The 18,168-nt window shown below is 34.0% G+C and overlaps 1 protein-coding gene and 1 non-coding gene across 2 annotated transcripts; both read right to left on the reverse strand.

The window, feature by feature from the left end:
* Positions 1–4,707: 4,707 nt before the first annotated feature.
* On the reverse strand, positions 4,708–4,896 carry LOC136987905 (U2 spliceosomal RNA). The gene has a single exon (XR_010882693.1). It is a non-coding gene; the product is annotated as a U2 spliceosomal RNA (small nuclear RNA).
* A 4,058-nt stretch (positions 4,897–8,954) lies between these two features.
* Positions 8,955–9,800, reverse strand: LOC136987854 (uncharacterized). The gene has a single exon (XM_067285605.1). It carries the CDS (start codon positions 9,798–9,800, stop codon positions 8,955–8,957), a length of 846 nt encoding a protein of 281 aa, XP_067141706.1.
* Between the last annotated feature and the right edge of the window lie 8,368 nt (positions 9,801–18,168).

The following is an 18,168-nucleotide window of genomic DNA, read 5'->3' on the forward strand; positions in this document are numbered from 1 at the left end:
AACGAAAAAAACCGCATCTGCGTCTTGCACGTCGCTTTCTCTTAACAATTCCATTGTTACGTAACATTTTCATTGTTGATACTTCCATTCTTACTTAACACTTCCATTATTGATAGAAGTGTTAAGACTTCTGTTTTGTCCAACCCACTCCCCCGTGGGGAGGAATTTCGAAAAAGCCCTTAGTGTGCGTTCTCGTGACGTACCCTAACTGTGTACCAAATTTCAACTTTCAACTCCTAACCGTTTGGGCTCTGCGCTGATTATTATTATTATTATTACTAACTCGTCTCGATTATATATACAAATTATAAACTGAAATAACCTTGAAAAAATTTTAAAATTTTAAAATTTTTCATAATTTTTCTAAGTAAGGAATTTATTAAATATTTATGATTATAAAATAAAATCACCTTGAAGAGGATTTTCTTATCCACATCAAAGAAACCACCGACTGAAAGACACAAGGAAACTTTCCCAAATCTCTTCATAAAATCTAAAATCTGCGAAACGAAATGAACAATAATCGCAATAACCAATTCAATCAAAAGTTGTAAACGATGTTAATTAATTAAATTTAATTTCAATAAATACCAGCTGGTGTTGAAATATATTAATTCTGATCATACGAAAATATGGCCATAATTTATTATATTTGGGTATTTACGAAATACGCTTAACTTTAATAACATTCAATGCAGCTACTACTAATGAATAAAAATATATACCTTGAGTTTGAGTTCCAGTTTAAGTCTGCAATCCGCAAGTCGACGAATATCTTGAAAACCATTTTGCATCTACAAAATAACATAATTAATGTTTGAAAAAATTTAAATTTTAACAAAAATACTTACCGTAAATGCAAAGCAGGACAATAAACATCCCATGATTACAAAGATGAACGTGATAGTAAAAGAAGCAACTAATGCAAGATCTTGCATTGATTCATTCATTTCTAGAAAGAGATAGGCATAAAACCAAAAACTCGTCGTCCAGATGACAGCAAAGTACAGAAAGCAAAATGGATAATTAAGTTTAGTGTTGAATTGATTGATGAATATCCACAATTCCTGGTGACGTAGCATCAATTCGTTCAATTTTTTCGGCATATTCTTGTGTTTCTTTTTCAATAAAGAGAGCTTAAACAGGACATTTTCTAATTCTTTATACGCGATCAACAACAATAAAGCTACTAATAATAAAGCAAATGAAAATCCTCCTGTTAGAGGTATGAAACATAGAGCGTACAGAATATTGCATAACAAAGGTTCGCCTTCAAATTTCTTTTTCCTTTCGACTCCGAAATAATAAACATATACATTCATAAATAGAAAATAAATAATATATATCATTGTACAGAAAAATGTCAACAGGGAAATTTTTCTAATTAAAGAATTGTTTTCGTTTCTCATTTTTTGTTGCAAGTATTCATTTTTTAAATCAATTTCTATATCGAGTTTGTTGTCATGTTTCGTAAGAATAGTTAAGCATACAGAATAAGTTAAGAACATTACTGCATAAACCGTTGTTAATAGTATGGGCTCATTGGTTATATCGTCAAGCCACCCTTTACAAATTGCGTATTTATTCAATCCCGGTATTATCTGCCAGAATAACAATGAAGTCCATGCCCATAAAACATATTGTATGAATCGGACATAACTATTTTTTAATCTAATAATTTTTAGCGTGAACATATCTTTTCTGCAGCTACATATGTTAAAAATATCGAAGCCAAAGATAATTGCTATCCTAGTGCAAGGTTCTAACAAACAACTCAAACAAATTTTTTCTTGTAAATTAGAATACATTTTTCCTGTTGTTTCTTACAAATTATTCAGAAAATTTCGAATCATTAACTTATATTTGTATAAACTATGTTGTCGAGAAACATTCTATAATAGTATATGTTAATTGAATAATTATATGATTTGCACGAAAATGTATAAAATACAAAGATGCGAATGTCCATGATAAATTAATGAATTATAGTGAATTTCTTTATCAAATAATGTTATTTTAATACATTTTCCAGGAAATATCATTTTTCGTTTCGATTAAATTCGGGTTTACATCGGTTTATTACGGTCTTATGAATTCATTTATAAAATTGTCATCGGATTCATTTAATTCGTGTTGATTATTATTTGCGAAAATGTCACGCTGGGAATTTAATAAGTTTTTCTTATCAAACACCCAAAAAAGGCAAGCTGAAAATTAAAAGTAAAATAAACATCAGCAATGTGCGATAATCAGCAAATAATATATTAATATATTAATTTAATGAAATAGTATTTTTAATAAACATTAAATTTTTTCATTATGAAAGTCAAGTTATGTTTTCGTTAGTTACGCTAGTTTCTGTTAATTAATATTTTGTAACTAACAAGTGTTGTTAACACGTTTATGTTATTGTTTGAGGGAAATTTAAGTCAGTCGTAGAGAAACCGTGCTGTGCTAGATTGCTTATTCGTATTGTTAAACACAAGATCGTGTTGTTAACTCAATCACTTGGCTTTTGACTCCGCCTTTATTTAGTTTATTAACCTTTATTAACAATTCGTATAAGCAATCTAGCACAATACGGTTTCTCTACGACTGACAATAAACTACTGTTAGAAACGGCAAAACACCACCGAAAAAAGAAAAAGGAAATTAGTGTACCTCAGCCAGCGATATGGACACCGAACACATTACAAGAACGAAAGTTGACTGATGAGGGACAAAAGCCCGAAACGTGTAAAATTAGTTACCGTATCGACTAAATAAAGGTAGAGTCAAAAGCCAAGTGATTGAGTTAACAACACGATCTTGTGTTTAACAATACGAATAGGAAATCTAAGTGTTGAAATCTATAAAACAGTGAAATAGTTCGACAATCCATTAGTAATTTATAAAAGGCAAATTTCAAATCATATTACTAAAAATTATGTTAATTTACACAATTCTATATAACGGAGAAAAGAGAATGGCTATTTTTAATATTTTGCTAAATTATGCTATAAAATATTTATAGGTACAATATAATCGCTATTAATTTATGAAGTAATTTACCTAAGAGTGTCGGTTGTCCATAATTCCAACAATAAGATGGATATCTTTAATAGCTGAAAAGGAAGTGATGACTTCCTCTGTAAAGACACAAATGTTGTGCATTTTAGTAGTCTTTTCGTCTTTTATTCTGATATTCATATTCTTAAATTTGATTTGATAGTCAAAAACGTGTACATCATTGTAAAATGTAAAATTAATTAATTATTCTTGTTTACACAGTTGATGTCTTTTAAGATGCTTAATTTACTAATGAGTATATAAAGATACTATGCGTTTCTGTTTGCAATACAATGTTAAAAATTTACACTACGACAAATTAATTGCCATTTCCCTTAATGGGATCATTTAAATTGAAACCAATATTAACTTCTTTCTTAATTAATTAGCATTAAGCTTTTAATCGATCTGTTATTAAAATGTTTATAATAGTATTCATTTTGAATGCGCAATTTCCTCGTGTATTTCACGTTTGTATTTTTACAATAAATGAAAAATGTTTTAATAATTAAAAACAGAAAACAAATCATTAATAAGAGAAGCAGTGCATTTCCAGTAATGTTTAGTAACTAGTGTCAACCAAACATGAATAAAGCCATTTCTTTCTCTTAAAATAAATTGATGGTTTCAAACAAACACGAACAAGCTCGCAATCCCGCGTGAAGGAAAAGTTAAATTTAGTTGTCTTATAGTTCTTAATTGTACTTTACACCGGTGTATTGGTTATCAACACAAGGAGGAGTTCGTAAGCAGAAAAATCAAAAAATCTTTATTTTATCACCTGTAATAGTTTTTCCTGTTTCGGTATAAAGTCCTATTAATACGTTAAATTTACGTAGACAATTTATAAGAAAAGAAAACTTGTCTAAACGATTAACATCGCACAATTCTGGGCTGCAATTTTTAATCATATTTTAAATTTATCTAATTTAAAATATATGCCCTCCACTTCAAATTAGTAGGGATTGCTCCTATACATCATACTTTTCCTTTAACAATAGACTCGTGCCAGTCATTTGCTTTCTGGCTAAAAGCTTTCAATTAAAATAACGTGACTTTCAGTTTGCATTGAAAGTTCCTGTACAGTTAATTGAGGGTCCTGCCCTACGCTTTCCATATCCGTTCTTGGATTTCATCTAACTTCGTTCTCGCGATTAAGGAAAGACAGTCGGACGGACGACAGTGGCATTTATAGGTGTAAATCCAGCAATTCCGGAACTGTTCAATCTGCTAAACAGTTCTGCAGCTGTTAAGTATTGTTCCGATGCACGCCTTCTACAGTGTGCTGTTTCGAAACATGTTTGGTCTTTTGACGTCACATTTCGTAACTGATTTCATTTGGAACTGATCAAGAATTGTTGTATCCACATAAAGTGAAGTGTATATTAGTATTAATCCACTCAAAAGCAGATATCTGCAAAATAAGCTTTGAGTGTATGATAGAGCGGAAAGGAGAAACGAAGCGATCTTGATAGCCGTGGCTCCGGTATATTCCCCTGGGACTTTTTCAAGAAAACGAGCCGTGTAGTATTGCAGGAATACTGCGCAGATTAGTTGATTTAGAAGGCAGGCCGTTTACTGCTGTAGATGACCTTACGAACTTTAGTGGACTTCGATCGAAGTAGAATTTCTCTAATTTTTATTGATTTATAACCCCGCGGGGCATGGGCCGTTCTCGGAAGAAGTGCAACTCCGAGTCAACCCGCGGCAAAGGAGGAGCAAGCTCCAACTCTTCGCCAGTTTCCAAAAAACAGGTTAATATCGAAGCTTCCGGGGTGGAAGCGAATCAGATATTAAGCTGATTAGAACAGATACTACAAACGATCTAAGCCTTAGGCTAGAAGCGATAAAGTGCATTTCCGAAATTTCCTTAAACTTCTCTCGGTGACTTCGCGAGTTACAGGTGTAGTTACGTCGCGGTTTGAAATACGGCGAAATAATGTGTTTAGAAATAAATCGTCTAAACTGAAATCAATCCGAATCGTAAATAGCACCGATTTAATGGATGTTATACGCTAGCTTATCTCATAAACTTGAAAATACAATTTCATTTTTAATCATCCGTAGGCATTCGGAAATGAACTACAGCTTCGACGTAAACCAGCGTCGGAGCCGTCGCGTTCCATCGTCCTGTCTTTTTGACGTTTATAAAATGTACCCCGTCTTATAAAAATATAGTAAATAATTAAATAAACTCGATTCGGCCAGCATAATATTTCATCGTATTTTGATCGAGAATAGCATATATAAACGAGCAGTTATTTATTGCGACATGGTCGAAATGACGGCTTGCAATTCCCAATTGCATTTTTAATCAATTTAATTTAAATTATATGTTCTCCGCCTAAAATTAGTAGTGGCTTGACTTTGTACATCATACTTTTCCTTTAACAATAGACTCGTGTCGATCATCTATCTAACACTTTTCGGGGAAGTTTCGAAGTGAAATAACGTGACTTCCGGTTTGCATCGGAAGTTCGTATATAGTTAATCGTTTATGGTTTCTATATATGTTCTCGACATTAAATAGGTCTACAGATTTTTAGAATTGCAGCCCAATTACAGTATTAATATCGCTGAAATAGTACAGTTATTGATAAGATTGTATAGTGTATGAAATTTTAAGTCTTCGTCCAATAGCGGATCCAGAAATCTTTGGAGGAGAGTGCAGAAAGGAAACAATCTGCCTTGCAAAACTTTTTGCTACTCGAAGTACCCGGCTTCTCTCGGAAAAAAACCCCCAGGAAAAGTCAACTGCCCCCGTGCACTTCCTTACATCCATCGTCGACTCCATCTATAGTGTAGTCTTAAATGTTTTAATTTTTATTCATTCATTTCGGTAGCCAAATGGATAAAACTGCCGAATTGGTCGCGGGTTTGCGCCTCTCCAACGGACTTGAGCTTTCCGGGTTTTTTTTTACGATTTTAACACCTAAGTAGAGGCTGTTTCCGTTAGAAGGTTTTATCGAATGGCATCTCCATCGGCAGATCGACCACGTGTAACCAAATAATCCAATCCAATCTACTAATGAAATGGATAAAACAGCTTCTTCCTGCCGCAAAGCGACTCCAACCCCAGCTATCGGTCACCTGATACACGAATTCTGTTTTTAAACGTAGCTCTGTGACCGGGAGCGATTTCAATAAACAAGAAGTTAAGTAAGCAAACCAATGGATTATTGCTTACTTAACTGTTTGTTTCTTGAACTTAGCCCAGTATATCTATCAACTCTGATAGTACGAGGCGTATAGGCTCTGGGGATCCATCATCGAATTCAATAAAAGAGCCCCGGGAAGTTTTTGGCCGCACAATGGGCTGAAAAAGGTTCCTTTATGGGGTGGAAGTGAGATACGTAAAAATTTCTCCGAGAAATAATCTAATATTATATATTATATTCTTTTAATGTAATTAAATTAATATAATTTTAAAATTATGTTATAATATTTAATTAATATTTTAAATAATTAGTCTAATAACGAAGAGTTAGTTTCGTAACAGTACCTGTGTCTTGACGTCACACAAGAATTGTAGGTTATTCGGAGAAACATGTGAGTTCTGAACATATTTTGTTTTTCTACGGTGAAACTGCGAATTGTCCAACTTGATTAAATACTTGAAATGATTATTTTTATTGTATAATCTCAGGTCAAAGGTTACGTTCAAAATAACGCAGACTGCCGATCCAAAATTACCGTATAAAGTGTAAGTGCTTTTTAAAATTTATTTCTAAGTAAATGCCAAGGAAATTATTAAAAACATCTGACTAGTAGTCCGAAAACTGATTTTACCGATATATTTTGATAAATTTATAAGTTATTAAATAGAAAAAATGGAATTTGTCGATGAGGAAATACTTTGGGTAATTATACAGTTTAAGAGAATATGAGTTTTTAAAATTACTGTATTTTACGGACTATAAGACGCAGTTTTTTCTTCATTGCCTCCAAAATTTAGGTGCGTCTTATAGTCCGTAAAATATGGTATTTTATATTAAGAAAAAGAAATATTTAGTAGACATTCAGAAAATGCATAACATTTTCTCAAGCGACCCGTACATAAAGTGCTATAACTCTTTGGGTACCAAAAAGTTGAGTGAGGGATTTAAATAAGCCAGATTCGAATTGCCGTCCTTGGTCAGATGTTATTTGGGCAGGCACTCCAAAGCGAGATATCCAGCCTAAGTACAGGGCTGAAGCTACTGTTTCAGCTGCTATATCTGGCAACGGGATTGCTTCAGGCCAACGAGAAAATCTATCGATGATTGTAAGGCAATATGTTGAGCCGTTGGAAGGTGGCAATGGACCAACAATGTCAATATGAATATTTAAAAATCTAGCGTCTGGAACAGGAAAGGTTCCCAAAGGGCTAGCGACATGTCTCTGGATCTTCGACCGTTGACAAGAAATGCAGGTGCGAGACCATGTCTGGCAGTCTTTACTGATGGATGACCAAACAAATTTTGCTTTTACCAATCTTGTTGAGCTCCTTACACCTGGATGGGACAGGTTATGGACAGTGTTGAAAGCAGTGCGACAATAACTAGGCGGAATGTATGGACGAATGCGACCTGTCGATACATCACAGTAGATTTCGACATCACTATCAGGAAGTTTATACTTCTTAAGTACAAGTGAGACGGCCGGATGGCCGAGCGGTAAAGGTTGCAGCCTACCGCTCTGGGGGACCCGGGATCGAATCCGAACGGGTCGAATAATCCCCAGGAATTTTTCGGGGGGTGGTCCGTTCGGATATGTCGGTCCCCGTCCCTCACCACCCGGCCGCCCCATTGTGGGCCTGGCCGAACCCATAATGGGCTTGCTGTAAGAGGCCCTCTTAGTGCCCACTGGGCGGAAAGAGTTACAAAAAAAAAAAAAAAAAAAAAAAAAAAAAAAGTACAAGTGATAAGTCACTTGAAGTCAGGAGAGACTGGAGCTCAGGATCTTGCTGTTGGTCTTTTGCAATTTTGCTATAATCTATAGATGGGCTACTAATTGATTCAATACGGGAAAGAGCATCAGCTGGAACGTTATCGATCGCTTTTGTGTGTCTGATGTCTGTTGAGAATTGTCCTATAAAATCAAGATGTCTCAACTGACGGGGTGTACACTTATCGTGTCGTTGCTGGAAGGCAAACGTTAATGGTTTATGGTCTGTGTAAATGGTGAACTGTCATGCTTCCAGCATAAACCAAAAATGTTTCACAGCCAAATACACAGCCAGAAGTTCTCGGTCGTATGCAGAATACTGACGCTGAGAGTTACTCAGTTTGCGGGAAAAGAATGCTAGTGGCTGGAGACCTTGTGCTGTAACTTGATGAAGGGCAGCGCCCACAGCAGAATCGGATGCATCGACGTGAAGTGCAAGGGTAGCACTTGGTGAAGGATGATGTAGTAAGGTGGCATCTGCAAATTGTGACTTACATGACTCAAATGCCTGAATCGAATTGTCAGTCCATTTAATCTCGCGCTGGTCGTTTTTCTTTGCTCCTTTAAGTAGATCGTGTAAAGGAGCTTGGTGATGGGCCGCATGGGGTAGGAACCTACGATAGAAGTTCAAGATGCCTAAGAACCTTCTCAGTTGTTTGAGGGTCTGTGGTCGCTTCTGTTGAGTTATGGCAGATACACGTTCTGGAAGTGGCATAACGCCGTGGGAAGACACCATATATCCTATGAATGATACATGTGGGGCAGCAAAAGTACACTTGGATGCATTGATTTGCAGACCGTACTTGTCAAGGCGTTGAAACACTTGCCGCATGTGCATCTTATGTTCCTCCCACGAAGTGCTAGCAATGAGGATGTCATCTAGGTATGAAAAACAAAAGTTTAAGCCTTTCAGAACTTCGTGCATGAATCGTTGGAATGATTGGGCTGCGTTGCAGAGACCAAAAGGAAGGAAAACGAATTCAAATAGCCCAAATGGCGTTGTAAGTCAGGGGGTCAACCAGTAATCTGTTTCTGATGTCGAGATTGAGTCCAAAGTTGGCCAAAAAGTCTGCATTGATTATAGGCTTCTGCACATCAGCTATGGTAAATTCCCATCTGAAAGAACGTCTTAAATTGAGGTCAAGTTCTAGCACATTTGTTCCATACGTCGAGATTTTAGAGTCGTTGGCAGCATACAATTCAACCTTTGTAGGCTGATTCTTAGTGCGATTGGGAATGATTGATAAATCTGCTCCAGAATCAATTAAAAAATTTAGGCCAGTTTTGTTGTCATACACAAACAGACGGCTATATTTAGGAGCCAGGCTGGACCCACAGGCCGTTACTGCAGCTGGCTGCGCTCGTTTCCCTGATCGTAATGCAGTTCGGTCGAAGGAACACGGCGAACGACATTTCCTAGCGGCTGATCCAAACTTATCATGGTAGTAACAATACCCCTGACGGTTGAGGCTTCTTCCTCGAGGGCGTGAACTAATGCGATACCTCGAATTCGGGTCATGTCGGTTTCTCTCTCTACTACGATAACGGGGACGAGCAGTACGCGATACATTAAGTTCTGCAACCTTCATTGTGAGTTCTAATATCTGCATTTCGAGATTTTTGATTACGGGATTGTCGGCTTCTAAGTTGATGCTGGCCAGTTGAGTTGGTTCTGTAAGTTCAGCAACCTTGTCAGCAAGGATGGCTAGCTTGTCTAGTTCATCACCGCTAACAGCCAGAACTGTCTGAATATTTTTGGGGAGACGTTGGAGCCACAAGTTTCTAAGAAATTCTTCGGTAATCTTGCCCGCTGAAAGCTCCCTCATTTTATGGAGTAAAACGCTGGGTTTCTGATCCCCTAACCCAGATCTTCAAGCAGAATTTTAGCCTCTTTAGCAGCGGAGTTCTGAAAAATTTCGAGGAGTCGATCTTTGAGTTTAGTAAAAGGAGCCTCGGCTGGACGGTCAAATACTGTCACTGACGTTAGATAGAATCTCCGCGTCCAGGGAATTGATTAAATAGTTGTACTTAGTGTTCTCACTTGTAATCCGATTAATGGCAAAAGCTGCGTCTAGCTGCACAAAAAATAATTTGATGTTGGTTTTAGTGAAGATAGGCATTTTTGCCTGTACACGTTCGATTTCCAACTCGTTCTGTTCCGCCATTTCGGGCGCCTAACTATGCGGGTACAAGGAAAGCGGGATAGTCTTTGATTAGGCTTAGCCCGAGTCACGCACTCTTAGTCGTCTTATTGAATTTACGATTCAGAAACTGATCATACCTGCATGTCCTGTTAAAAATGTTCCTTCATAGACACAGAGTTGTTCACTATCCAATTCAGTCGAAAGTCCAGGTAGTTCGTTAATCGCATCACGTTCGGGTCACCACTTTGTCATCCGATCCTACTGATCTTTTTTTTTTTTTTTTTAACTCTTTCCGCCCTGTGGGCACTAAGAGGGCCTCTTTTAGTAGGCCCATTATGGGTTCGGCTAGGCCCACAATGGGGCGACCGGGTGGTGAGGGACGGGGCCCGACATATCCGAACGGACCACCCCCCGAAAAATTCCTGGGGAATATTCGACCCGTTCGGATTCGATCCCGGGTCCCCCAGAGCGGTAGGCTGCCACCTTTACCGCTCGGCCATCCGGCCCCTACTGATCTTTAGAACTAAGCAGACAAACACGAACAGTAACAAAAAACTTTATTAAAAAGGTGAGAACTGTCACCGACATCCTCGGCCAACATCCAGGCAAAAACCCGCGATCTTTCGCGCTTCTTTTTCACGTTGCCAGCCAACTCGTTGGCAAGTGTTGTCAGGCAGTATTCGGGATCTCTGGCGCTGGCGGCCACAAGGTCATCAAGGTCAATGTACTAGTATTATTTCAAAAATTCGTATAAAATCAAATTTTTATAATAGATGAAAAAAATTTTGCTAAACTACTAATTTTGCTTAACAAAACTACTAATACTATACAAGTATTAGTAGTTTTGTTTAGTATATTTTTCAATTGCTTGTATCTTGTACTTATTTTTTAAAAAAATTCGTTTCTTTTGCTTACATTAAAGACTTGTAAATTTACTGAAATTTGATTTAACATAATTATCTGTAAAACTCATAATTCCTGTTTAGCTATATGCTATTTAGATGGAGAATTTTGTTCTTTATATTTTCATGTATATTATGTGAGTATAGTTATATAGCATCGCGAATTATAACACATTATATGAAACGATACCCTGACCCGTAAAAGCTGATTACGTGAATTTTCGATCATACTTCTGATGACGTGAAATTTGTCGAATAATAAATTTTTATACTAGAAATATGACTATCAGTCCTTCTAAGTATTATATTATTTAATATTTTCAACTTTTAGAATGTCAGAAGTGATATATTTAATTTGTTTTTTTGTATGAGAAAGTTGATATTTTGGCTATTTATAACGGTGTTTTGAATGTAATTAATTTAATTTTAAGTTTAATTAATGTACTATCTGATAGTTACTATTTATTTACTTATATATTTAAGTATTAGTATATTACATTTATCGTTAATTATTTTCATTTGAATTTTAATCTCATTTTTTCGAAGGTTTCTTTGTTCTTCAAACTTTTGATAGTGTTGCCACTTTTCGTACATTTTTACATTCACATAAGTTCTTTTCATACACATTAGACTTATTATAATATATAATTAGTTTATTTAATTGATCTGTAGATATTAATAACATATAAATTGCTAAATATCTGCAATTTATATTATAATTATTTTTTAAATTTTAGTTGTATAATATTCATTTATATATTTTGTTTAATATGTTTTCAGTTTAGAGTATTATTAAATTGGAATTTCTATTTTATTACAGAAAGTTTTAAAATATAACAGTTAGGAAAATTTTTCTTTGTCCTTTTAAACACAAAGGGATTTAAACGGTTACTCGTCAGACTAGTTTGACGTAGCGGAAATAGAGTATTCACGTGATCTTGGGTTGTGAGGTGTTTCGTGTTTCGTCATTATAAACAATAATTTCACTTAATTTTATATTCTTTCATAATTGATTCAAATGGTTTTTCTTAATAGATAGATTAAAATATTTTTTATATAATAAACTGAATTTATAATTTATATAATTTATTACTGTGTTGATATTTTCGAAATAATAAAACATTCGAGTTATTTAAACATCAAATTAGCTATATAATTCAGATAATTATATTTCATTTTTATTTTTCAAGAATGTAAGCACATTTCTTATTAAAAATATATTTTGTTTGCCGGTTTTTCGTAATACGTTTAAATAATTCAAAGTATTTGCGATAGATGGCGTCTCATTATTATTATACAAAAATTCTTATACGAAATATAATGACTATTTCAAACGAAAGATGGCGTTGCGTATTTTTCGAACTTAAAAACATATAATTACAGTATATGAAATTATTATTTTCGTGGAACACACAGTTTTATGTGAAATATTTATTGTTTTATTAATTAAAATACTTTTTTAATAGTTATTATTTTTTTCTCAATATATATATGTATAATTGTTTAAATCTAAAAATATATCTATTTTAACTGTTCGGTTGATATAAATACTTTATTTATTTAAACATCGAATTGGCTCTATAATTATGATAATTATGTTATCGTTTTACATTTCTCGCGTGTATGTGTAAACCGTTAAATAGGTTAGTAAATTCAACACCAAAAACTCTACTTTGAGTAAAAAATTTATTTACTGAAATTTTTGTACAAAAATTATCAATTTTTTTTTCGTAAAAAAAATATATATAGAACTTTACAAAAAAGTGGTCAAAAATCAGGAAAATTCGGAATTCAAGATTCACGCCAAAATTATCTCAAAGTTACCAGGCTTATATAATTTCCTTAATAAATTTTAAATCTTAATTATTAATTATTAAGCGTATTATAATTAAATATAGAAAAATTCGTGTTATATTTTTAAATTAATATTAATTAAAACTTAAAAATAAAATTAAAGGTAAATATTTTAAATAATTTTATAAATAGAAAAAAAACTTAAATATGTAAATAAACTTTTTCCTTTAGATGGCGCGCTGAATTGAAAGGAAAATGGCGCTTCCTGGTTTAGCACGTAATACGTAGGTTTTTAATCGTTTAAAAATGATTACTTTAAGTAAAATTAACTTTGTCAGTTTTAAACAGGATTATTTTCTGTGTACTCTCTACGAACAAGAGAATAATCAGTTTCAGATATTGCTAATTTCACTTGATAGTGATAAATATTTTGAAAGGATTTCTTATTTTATTAGTAAGTTATCTTATATACTCCACTATTTACTTATACCAAATTCAAATCCACGTTTATATAAACTTGTTTGTTTACACAATAGAGTCCGAGCGCAAGTTACTCGCTCGCCGCCCTGGTGGCAAATATTTACATAACATATAGGAGTTCGTTAAAGAATGCATATGCGTTATATCTGAGACATTTCGAAAACCGTACCTAGTTCAGTAAATCGCTTATTGTTTTTTAATTTGTATTTGAGTTATAATATTAAAAATGGGTAAATCAAATGTAAATTGTTGTGTTTGGACGTTCTAATACACTAGCAAACACGCAACATGTAACGCCGAAAGTTTCATTTTATTGTTTTCTGGCAGGTCTACACCTTAAACAGAAGCGCCAAATTTGGATAAATTTTGCTGAAAGACAAAAGGAAGAAATACAAAATTTATTGTTAATTTTAAAAAAAATTGACACGAATAATTTTATAAAAATATCCTTGTAAATTTATTAAAAACGGATCACAGGGGCTACCCTCTAAATCAGCACGGATATGCAGTATGCATTTTATAGATGGGGGAAATAGTGAAGATCCAAGATGTCCAAATTATAATCCAACAATCTATCCTGAAAAAAGAAGCAATGAAGAAAATTGTCGACACGAACAGTCAATGAAGAGATATAAACACCTAATGAACAGAAGGAATATTTTATTTGAAGAAGCAGGAAGACACCTTTGATGTAGCAATTGAAAACAATTTTTTAGACCCTAAACAAAAACAAAAACGTGATTTTGGAACTCAAACGAGGTTTGGATGCTTAAAAATTTTTTATTTGCATGACTAGTAACAATGTTTCTGAAACTCAAGTTTCCCATATTAGAATGATTTCAAAAAAATGTGGAGAAAATCATAGGTCATGTCATTTTAGTGGTGTAGAAAATTTTCATGATGATCAATCTTTAAAAGATCTAATATCAGTAGGATTCGATGTTTTCAATTTATTTTTAGGCGTGCTTCCAAACAGTCCTGTTAGAATTTATGAATTGTCTTGGGAAAATAAGTTACTAATTTTTCTAATGAAGTTAAAGTTGGGTTTGTGCTATTCGGCATTAGGTGCATTGTTTGGAATTCATAGAACCACTATTAATTAGCCATATTATAGCCCGATATTTAGGCGATCGTTTGGTGTAACATTAAAAGTGCTCAGCAAATAAACACATAGAAATAAAACACCTTAATTTGTTGCTGAGAAGAATATATTTGAAACAAACGTTTTCAGCCTGGTTAACAGGCCATCATCAGGTTAAAAAAGGAAACAAAAATGGAACAGATACGTTCCATGTATTTCAGTGGCGTGCCGTGACATTTGATGATAGGGAAGCTGTGTTTCTGTAAGAAGCCGACTTTCAGGGACAATCAACTAATTGCGCGTCAGGGCCCGTTCGTATTCGTTTGTTCGATAAGCCAGTAAAAACCGTATACTTCTTTAAATGTATTTTTAGTAGATTATCCGACGTACTTAATAAATAAAAAAGTTCAATATAATTACCTCCGTTATTAGATTCAATAAATTCCCTACGCCCTCTAAATGCCAATTCTCGCTTTGAGAAAAAACATATAACATCTATTAATTTAGATATACCTATTAATCGTAATTATCTCGTTATAATTTTCAATATTTATTTTATATTGTCTACCAATGTTAAATTCTATTCCTCTTTGATTTCCAAATTGCTTCAATTTTACGAAAGAATCGTCATTCGTCATAAATTTTATCTTCAAAATGTCGAAATTTTTTTGTTGACGTATTTATATTTAATTTAGGCATTGGTCTTTCTCTTTTAATAATGTTTTCTTTTTCATTATATGGTCTCGAGCCAAAACTTTTTTAAAATAAATTTTTGAATCACTAGCCACGATATAAGGGCTAAAATTAAAATTATCAGAAAAACTTACTTGGTAAAACAAAATGTGTGACGAATATACATACCTAGTACAAAAACTTCTTCAATTGTACGAATATACTTTTAATGAAACTTATAATTAAATATAACTTTGTGAAGAAACGTACATAAAAATAACAAAATATTCTTTACTTTTTAAATCTTAAATCAATCCACTTAGTGAAATACTGTAGCTCCCTACGAGTGGCTAATGAATGGAATCGGAGACGGTCCAGGAAGGTGTGTCGTGCCAAATCCCGAGGGTGCCGATACCGGTCAATGTCAAATGCCTCTTTTGTTCGCGTCACTAGTATATATCAAAGGACGCGACAGGGTTGTTGTAGATTTTAAACGTTTCTCACCGTAGCTGTAAAAATCTAAATATGTTAAACTTAACAGATTGTCTGTCGTTCGTTTTCTAACTAATTCGTTTTAGGACCAAGTGTCCACGGAAATTTCCAAAATTTACAACTTTTCGGTCACTCTCATTGAACTGGAAAAATTTCTGTCTTTATTACATCTAATTTTACGAAGAGATCAGACCCCACTGTACTCGGCAAGAGATTGGTTCGGTTAAGCTTCTGTTTAAGTAAAATTTCGGCTCTTTCATCGAGGTTTTATTTATGTTTCTAATTCCCTAATCGCTTAATTATTTAACTACTTCTTAAATAGAAATAAGTCGAAACCGGTTACTTCGTACTCGAATGTCTGTAGTCTTGGGAAAGAAGTGGAAAGAAATTTTTATGACAACCGATACATAAATCGTAAATTTAAGGAAAATAAATTCTAGAGCTTTTTTTGTACCATTGTACGTCTCATTCATTAAATTTGGTTGTAAATGATGCAGCCAAAGTAACAGTTAATTTTTTATCACTGTACTAGAATTGTACACGTTTTTTCTGCATCCCCTTACAGATGGGACATACTAAATCGTAATATCACCGGTTTAACATCGAAATCCGTAAGTAATATAAGATGGGAGAGCAGAATAAACGCGGAATAAATGTATCAAATATTTTAATGAATTTTTTTAAAACTCCTGTCAACTATACAGAACTATCATAAAAACATGCCAGTACATTCCTATCAGTTGGGTTAAGTTATAAATCTAGTCTAGGGTGAGCAACCGTTTTTATAACATGGGCCAGAATAAATTTTACGTTGTTTCCACGGGCCGTAGTAGTCAATTGACGCCTTCTTGTGACTCGTAATTTTTTTAGTCTGCAAATATGAAATAAATAAATAAAAAGTTAATTACTACATTTATTTCTCTTATCGTTTTCGAAAATTACAAAGAATTGGAAAAATAACTATTAATTAGTTATTTTTCGAATTTAATAATCTATTAAAGATCTCGCGGGCCGGATAGAAACTTTTCGCTAGCCGTAGCTGGCCCGCGGGCTGGGGGTTCCCCGCCGTTGATCTAGTCTGCTCGTGATTCACATAATCGGGCGAGGGTGGCCGAATATCTAGCAGGCGGCTAACAGCCCACAACCGCTCCGGGATATAAAGTCGGACTCTTTACGCGTGTGTCGCTTCTACCAGCTAAACCGGGTGAGGTTGGTGCACTGTAAACCGCATGTGCTAATGCCTATATAATCTGGCTGATTAGAAACTGATTCGGTTTCGACATTCCTTCCGCCACTGAACTATTCGAATAGTGGCCGGATGGCCGAGCGGTCAAGGTGGCAGCCTACCGCTCTGGGGGACCCGGGATCGAATCCGAGCGCGTCGAATAATCGCCAGGAATTTTTCGGGGGGTGGTCCGTTCGGATATGTCGGGCCCCGTCCCTCACCACCCGGTCGCCCCATTGTGGGCCTGGCCGAACCCATAATGGGCCTACTAAAAGAGGCCCTCTTAGTGCCCACAGGGCGGAAAGAGCTAAAAAAAAAAAAACTATTCGAATATACAGTAGCAATCTTATCGTTTTTTTCACATGTAATATAGAAATTTGTAAAAGATACATAATGCAGTTATAATAAAATATTCATTTTAATTAATTCAAAGTACGTTAAAATATGAAAATTTATATTTTATAAAATACAAGGGAAGGTCATTGGAAGGTGGAATCGGCGCTTCCATCGCTTCCAATGACGGCACGCCACTGTTCTATTGTAGAAAGTATGTTATTAAATGGTAACACACAGTACTTTCCAGGATTATAGGGTGATCTAATTCTCTCTTCTGTTTAACTTTTACATATACAATATTAATAAATCTTTTACTAGAGACAAAGATGGGATTAAACTTTGATGTTATACATTCAGTTCAATATGCTGATGATATGATACTGGCATCTGCTTTACAGAGAAAACTATTAGTCAGAAATAATAATGTATGAAAATAAATCCTGATAAATCTAAAATATTATTTAGAAAAGGTGGTAATTATCCAGCAAATAAACTAGTTTTTATTTACTAGGAAAGAAATTAAAAATAATGAATGAATATAAATACAGCAAGTACTCTATTAATAAGTTCTTGGAAACTGTGACATTAAATGAAACACACAATGAAACTAATTTTACCATAAACTAAATGATATATAATTTGGTTAATATTTGTTTATTGGACCATGTTTGCAACCTCCATTTGTTTCCCATCTCATAGAATCAATTTTACTGTTTATAAAGAAAATTCAACAATATAATTGTAAATGATCACAGGTGTACTTGTATCATTTCTCATGAACATTATAAAAAAATAATGTTAAGTGTGGACCTGATGTACTGTATCACCACTGTCAACCTGTAAATGTATAATGAGGGAGTCAGACCAATGATAATGAGTCATAATTGGAGCAGATATAAAAATAAGGTGTACCTATTGTGTAAGTAACACTAAATTGAAGTACTGTATGTATATATTCTGTTATAAATTATGAAAACTTAAATTACTTACTTACTTACTTTAATTACTAAACTTAAACTTAAATTAAAAATCTCTTATGAAAAATAATAATAATTTTATTACACTAAA

This window comes from Centruroides vittatus, unplaced genomic scaffold, assembly GCF_030686945.1.
Source record: "Centruroides vittatus isolate TY-2023 unplaced genomic scaffold, ASM3068694v2 scaffold_2802, whole genome shotgun sequence".
Classification (NCBI taxonomy): Eukaryota; Metazoa; Arthropoda; class Arachnida; order Scorpiones; family Buthidae; genus Centruroides; species Centruroides vittatus.